General features: G+C 46.7%; 1 protein-coding gene across 1 annotated transcript; it reads right to left on the reverse strand.

Annotated features, from left to right (window-relative positions):
• Positions 1–893: 893 nt before the first annotated feature.
• Nlrp10 (NLR family pyrin domain containing 10) lies at positions 894–4,724 on the reverse strand. The gene is made up of 2 exons (XM_051192591.1): positions 4,309–4,724; positions 894–3,054 (listed from the first exon to the last, which is right to left on the reverse strand). Exons 1-2 carry the CDS (start codon positions 4,583–4,585, stop codon positions 1,346–1,348), a joined length of 1,986 nt encoding a protein of 661 aa, XP_051048548.1. The 5' UTR covers positions 4,586–4,724; the 3' UTR covers positions 894–1,345.
• Between the last annotated feature and the right edge of the window lie 2,374 nt (positions 4,725–7,098).

The raw sequence follows: 7,098 nt of genomic DNA on the forward strand, positions 1-7,098 counted from the left end.
TGAATATTGTGTGTTAGATTCACATTGCTTAAACAGGCATCCTTGGTACCAAGAATATTCAGGGATATGTCTGTGTACCTGTTTCATTATTCTCAAATTATTTGTGACATTAAAGAGTTGTTCTTCTGGGGGCATCACTTCTTTGGAGAGACAACACAGCCTATCTCAGTGGGTACCAGTAAGCTGCATCCAGCTGCCAGGAATCCAGTTATCAACTGCTCTCCATATAAGCTCATGAGCACACGGATTGCTTCTTAGACACAGTCTGCATATACACACAATCTGTGGGGTCAAGTGTCAAGCTTCCACATTTCCCATGTGGAAACTAGTTAATAGTTAGGGCCATAGTACCCTAAGTTCATCACTCAAGACTGAGTTTCTTGAACCCAGACATTTGGGCACATCTGGCAGATGACTGGGATTTCTGTCTGTGGGATAAACTCATGGGGGAAATGAGAAAAGCAAATGAGTCCTGTCTGTAGATTTTCTGTGGGGTGCTAAAGGACGCACACTCAGTCACACTAGAGCCAGCAAGAGCCACTGAGCAGGATTAAGTGCCATGCTGGAAGTCTCTGCAGGCCTCTGCACAGCTAGCTGTGGTGGTGTGAGGGCAAAGAACCCTCTGAGGAGTCTAAAAACAGGAGGGTCTCCTGAGCATACTGCAAGTTCCTCAACTGTGAAATGAGTTCAGTCAACTCGCCAGGCCTACAGCAAGAAGCCCTTTCTTGGAACTGCATCATCTTTTCATAAAGGAAAGTCGGTGGGTGGCATAGCTAGTGCTAACAGTGATCAGATCAGCAGAGAATTAAGTCAAGTCACAGCAGAACTTCCAAGGCCAGCATTAAGGGCTGTGACAACCCATGGCCCACTTTTAACAATAGAATATTTAGATGTTTCTAGAAAGAGTGGGAAGGTACTTTTTATTGAAGCAACAGTTTAACACAAATACAGAGCAAACAGACTCCACTGTGTCCCAGCACAGGTGTGTTCCATATATGCCACATTTTACAGAATGCATGATTCTCGCTTTATTAATTTAAACAGTTTATTTTATTTGAAAAAGAATCTAATGTCAGATTTAAATTCTTAGTCATTGATTAAGCATAGAAGGAACTACTCAAAGTGACTTCACACCACAAGGGGGACTGAACAGCTCCTGGGGGAAAGATGCTAACTAACTAAACTTCATACATCTGTGGTAAGGGCTGGTTGCTTCCAATGAGCGGTTGCACATGCTATGCTAAGTCTCCTGGTCCTTGATTATGCAATTCTCTCTTCTATTTGTCTCTGTGTCCTTCACTCTCTGTGGTACCCATTCATCTGATCCCCCATCTCTCCATCCTTTTTAACTCTCTGTCCTTCCCCCACCCTCTTGTCTCTCCACCCCACCACCCTCCTGACCCTTCATCTCCATATGCCCCTTTTCTGTATTTGCTAGCCTACTATTTCTAACCTTCTTGGCAGGTTCCTCTGTCCCTCTGCTTTTCCCATTAGAAGCCCCCTTTCGTTCCTTTGTGCTGTTATTGGTTTTGAAGAGAGGACTTTGTAACTGCCCCTTACCAAGGCTGCTTCCCACTAAAACTGTCTTCCTCTTATCAGGTTTCTTTTCACCTGAACATTGTATATTGGTGGTGATATCTTTTATATGAATACCTTGTATGAGCTTCTTTATTTTAGAATCATAGAGAGAGAATTCCAAATCCCATGACCTGCTACACTTCATGGATTCTATTTGTTCTTTGAAATACTTCAGATCCTGCATTACCGAGGGAGCAATTTTGAAGTAGAACTTCAGCCCCAAGCTCAAAGTGCCATTTGTTTTCAACATGTCAAACAAAAACTGAAAACTGAGAGTCATCTCTTCATATTTCTCCTGCTCCAGCAGCTTGGCCACTTCTCTGCGTGTTGCCTCTCCCAGCTGACTCTGGTCCTCCTTCACAAGAAAAGACATGGCATAGAAAAACTCCTGGAAGCTGATGTGTTGAAAGCTGTAGAGTTTCTTGATGCCAAACCCTTGGCGGTAGTCGATGCAGTTCAGGAAGGCAGTGAGGCTGGGGCCATCTAAACTGTGCTTTCTTAGGATCTCTTCTTCAAATAGCAGCCTCTGGTGCTGGATCCCCTCAGCTGCCAAGGAGCACAGACTCCTCAGGACCCTGTGACGGGTAAGCTCAGAGCTGTCCTCGTTGCCATCAGTGGGCAGGAAGGTGGACACATACGCAGTGAAGATATCTGTACTATTCCTAGGTGTCTCTGAGACTGCCTGGCCTCTTGCCATCTTCCTCTCCAGCCAGGAGCAGACCACCCAGCAAATGCCCGGAACCTGGCATGCTTTGTAGAGAACATCATTGCTCTGCACAAACTCAAGGGCATTTCTTGCTTGCTCCTTATCCGTAAAATAGGAGTTGAAATAACTCTCCCTCTCCTCCTCAGAGAAGCCTAAGACACAAACATGTCGCCTTTCACCCAGCATGGGCACCAGACTCTGCAAAGCCGGAGCCCGAGTGGTGATGAGAAGAGAGCATGGTACCTCTCTTCTCCTAATTAGAATGTGTAGTACACTCTCTGCACGGCTGGACTTCTGTAACTCATCATAGCCATCCAAGATGAACAGGAGCCTCTCAGGCTGCCCCAGAATCTCCGTGACTGGGGCTTGATCATCTCCACAACACCAGCAGATGAGGTTGGGCAGGTCACACTTGGGCAGCAGGACCACTTCTCTGCAGCTCACATAAAAAACATAATCAAACCGGCCTGGGTACAGGGACCCTTTGGCCCAGTCCTGGACCACTTTCTTGACCAGTGTTGTCTTTCCAGTGCCTGCAGATCCTTGCATCACTACTATGGGCGGGGTTGAGTAGGATTCTGCCTCCAGAGCAAATAAAGCCTCCACCCTGACTTGAACCAACTCCTGTTGCAGTTCCAAACAGGGAGGTGATCCAGGACTCCCTGGACTGAGCATGGCCACCATCAGCAGCTTGTTGTGGCTGCTGTTAACACCCCAATCTTGCCTCTCCTCCAAGCAGCGCACATGCTCCCGGTAGATTTCTCTGTAATCTGAGTAACACAAATGGAATTTCAGAATGGGAACAACAAAAGGCAAAACAACCCTTCAAACCTTGAGTTAGCTTTGTTGTTGTTGTTGTTTTTCTTCCATTTTTAAAATTCATTTATTTTTACATACCAACCACAGTTCCAACCCCCCACCTCTGTTCGACAACCCCCTCCATCCACTCTGTCTCCATTCAAAAGGGGTAAGACCTCCTGAATTTGCTCTTTAGTCTCATCTCTTGCCCCCTCTAGCTAGTGTTGCTTTGAAGTTTATAGTTGTGACTTCATGAGGTGAAACATGTGTGTATGTGTGTGTGCATGTGTGTGATCTGTGTAGGCATGTTTGAATGTGAGTGTATTTGTGTCTACACGTGCCCATGAGAATGTGCTGACAGAGTGCGCTTTGTGTGGGGGAAGGGGTGTGTATACCTCAGTGTCAGTGTGTGTGACAATGTAAGTTCCTAAGAAGTCCTGTGAAATTTCCTCATGGGCGAGGTGAGGACAGAAAAGGGAGAAAGAAGGGAAGCTGAAAGTTGGTGCAGGAACAGAAACCTGTTCCTCGTAAAGGGTGGGTCAGAGCTTAACCCAACAGCTCAACAAAAACAAGCAAGCAAACCAACCAACCCATGGATTCTGCTGTTTGAATAAGGTTCTTATGCTGGTGTTACAAGCCCCTTACTGACTGAGCAGTCAGCCCAGCTTGTCTACTCCCATTTCCACAGCACAAGAGCTCTCAGGGATGAAAGGAAACTGGGAAAGATCTCAGGTGCTAACAGAGCCCCTACACCCCTCTCCCCCCCCACCCCCACCCCACCCCAAAAAACTATGTAGTTACTTTGGTTCTACCACTGTCTGGGCTCACATTAGCCCACTGACTCCTCCATGAACAGCAGTCTAGCCACTGGTCATGAAGCTGAGGAGGAGTGAGCCACACACGCTGATGTTGATGTTTCTAGTTAGTGGAAGTCACTCCACCCACACTGTCCTCCATCTCCATGCCCTTTCTGCATCCCCTCTTCTTCTCCAGCACAGCAACTACAATTAGGAGATGGAGTGCTCTACTCATAAACCCCTGCCTTCAGCTCAGGGTCTGCACCCTTCACTCTTTAGACCCCTTGTCTGGAGAAGCTGGGGCTCTGAGGGTCCCCAGTAAGGAGAGGGCAGTATAAGGGAAGGTATCAATTACACACTGTTAGAGTCTGTGGGGCCTGGGGATGTCTTTGGTGCTGCCCTCACTTCCCTCCTTCGGGCTGCACTCACCATGCAGACAAACCTGGCTGAGGAAGTTGACAAGCTCCAGCAAGTTCATGGCCTGCAAGCTCCTGCTCACCACTCTCACGGCTTCCAATGCTCCCTTCATTGAAATCAGTTTTGAGGCTAGGTCCACCCGACTCAGACCCTCCAGTTCCCCTCGGGCCAGACGAAACTGGGTCATATCCCGTAAGTGGAACTTCAGTGTCTTGAAACTGTTCTCCTCAAGGTCGTTCAAGGCCCAGAGCAATGCCTCCTGGGGACTGCTGGCTCGTGCCAAGGCCATGGCAGTCAGAGGTCAGCCAGCCTCCTGGAAGTGAGTAGTGAGACAGTGTCGAGTGAGGAGCAGCCTGGAGACTCCTCACCCACCCTGCCCTCTGTGGAGCAGAGGCCCAAGGGACACCAGATATGTGCAGAGCTCTGAGGAAGGCAAGTGAGAGAGACAGCAGGGGAAATTGCCTAAACATCCCTGCTCTATCAGATAGCATGTGTGACCTTGTGGGTAACTAGCAAGAAGGTCCTCACTCTCTCCCTCTCTTCCTCCCTCCCTCCCTTGATCCCTTCCTTCCTTCTTGTAGACATGTCTTGTGTGTTTATGTGTGACAGGGTCTCATGTTTCCCAGGCCAGCCTCAAACTCTCCTTGTAGCTGAGAATGACCTTAAACTTCTGATCCTTCTGCCTCTACCTCCACAATGCTGTGATAACTGCCAAGGAGAACTACACCTGGCTTTGTGGGATGCAGGGGATTGAACCTAGGGGTGTGTGTCAGGTAAGCACCCTACCAACTAAGAAAATGTCCCCAGATGTCCATCAGCACTCTTAAACTAGACTCAATGCTTCCTTAAATTAGCATTAAGAAAAGAAGTTTGAAGTTTTTTTTTATTTCAAAAGTGAGCCTGCCCTTGATTGTGAATGTTTCCAGAACTTGTGCATTATCTTCTGAGGCCGCAGAGACAGGGAGACAGGAAATCTCCATCCTCAGTCCACTGCTTTACACACCAGCATTATGAGCTCAGCCTCTCATGGGGACCAAAATTGGTCTCCAAGTAAGGAGTCAAGTTCAGATAAGGCTAAGAAGGGAACAGACACTAGTAGTGCTAAATTTGGGCCAACTGACTTCTTAATCTACTAAAGGGAAGGAGAACAACAGTGATTAGTAGGAAGCTTTCAGAATCCAGCAGACACTTGTTATCCAAAGTCATGAGGATCCACTGTGGCAGTCTGATATCTGGAGGTGCTCAAAAAAGTCTTTGTAATGGACTTGGCAAGACTCAAATATCAGTATTTTGGCTGAATACCAGTGAAAGGAATAAACTTCTCAAAAACACTTTAGGACATAGGGATACTGGGGATTCCTACAAAGCTGATTCTGGGAAAGCTAATTCCAGGACACGAAGACAACAGCAGAACACTGGACCAGTCAAGCTCAGGCTTGAGGAGCTGGGGTGGAAGGATGAGTCAGTTCCCTGGCAAGAGGACAAAAAGCTAGGTGTCCAGGAGAGATGAAACAGGCCCATTTTCAGCTCTGCAAGCCAACCCTGAGTCCTCTTATCCAAAACCCGCCAGTTAATTACTATCCGGTGGGGTAAGAATTCAAAGTAAAGGTGTGAATTCTTAAACACATACCATCTGTCTACAGGCCCAGTGTGTTGGGGGCTGGAACCCATGAAGGACCTCAGTGAGCCAGGAAGCAGACATGCCCATACATCAGATCTGTTAGCTGGCATGAGCAACTGTTCACCACATGAAAACTTGACCCTTGGGAGGCAGAGGCAGGTGAATCTCTGAGTCCAAGGCTAGCCTGGTCTACAGAGTGAGTTCCAGGACAGCTGGGACAACACAGAAAAACCCTGCCTCAAAAAACAAAAACAAAAAACAAATAAACAAAAAGAAACTCAGTTTTCAAACATTTAACTCAGGAAGCAAGGGAGGCACCAAAGGCATGAACTATTGTATTGCCAAAGGAAAGACAGAACAGAAGATGTTCCACATCCCTCCCTGAAACCACTTGTCCTCTTTACAACTTGACCCCAGTCCAGACTGGGGAGGGGGGCAGTTTGACAAAGGAAGTAGAGTGTTGTCATTGCCACTGTACCATTTCTTCAAACTGGTGAAGCCACTGCAGGATGTTCTCTGACAAAATGAAAAAAGGGAAAAAGCAGGAGCTCTATGAAATAGAGATACAAACACATTCCTAAATGTGCCTAAAAGGCAGCTGCTCAGCTGGCCCAGAGAGCAGGGACTCCACTAAATCACTCTAAATTTGGAGCCGGTTCTCCGAAAAGATTGCTTTCAAGATGAAAAGAACAATGGACAGGTAATTTAACTGCTGCCTTTGTCTTTCTGAACAAGCTAAGGAGAGACAACAATAGATGCAGACAACCAACAGTAAACTACAGAAAACTAGAAATGAAAGTAAAATAAATATTTTAGGAGCAACAAAAGGATAAGACATAAAACATAGTAAACTAAAGCACTCAGGTGAACACTATTTGCATGTGAATAATAGCATAACCACTTAATAACTAAGTTCTATTATATAAGCACAATGAAAGGGTGGTGGCAGAGAGGCTGGTAAGGTGATTCCGTGGCTAGGAGATCTGGCTGCTCCTCCAGAGGACCTGGATTCAATTCCTGGCACTGCATGCAAGTTCACACCATCTATAACTCCAGTCCCAGGGGATCCAATATCCTTTCCTGGCCTCTGAAGACATCAGGGATGCATGCAGGCAAACCACCCATATACACAGTAATATTTTTAATTAGAAAGAATAGTAATGGGGTGATTAGGATAAAAT

Source organism: Phodopus roborovskii, unplaced genomic scaffold, assembly GCF_943737965.1.
Source record: "Phodopus roborovskii unplaced genomic scaffold, PHOROB, whole genome shotgun sequence".
In the NCBI taxonomy this organism is placed as follows: domain Eukaryota; kingdom Metazoa; phylum Chordata; class Mammalia; order Rodentia; family Cricetidae; genus Phodopus; species Phodopus roborovskii.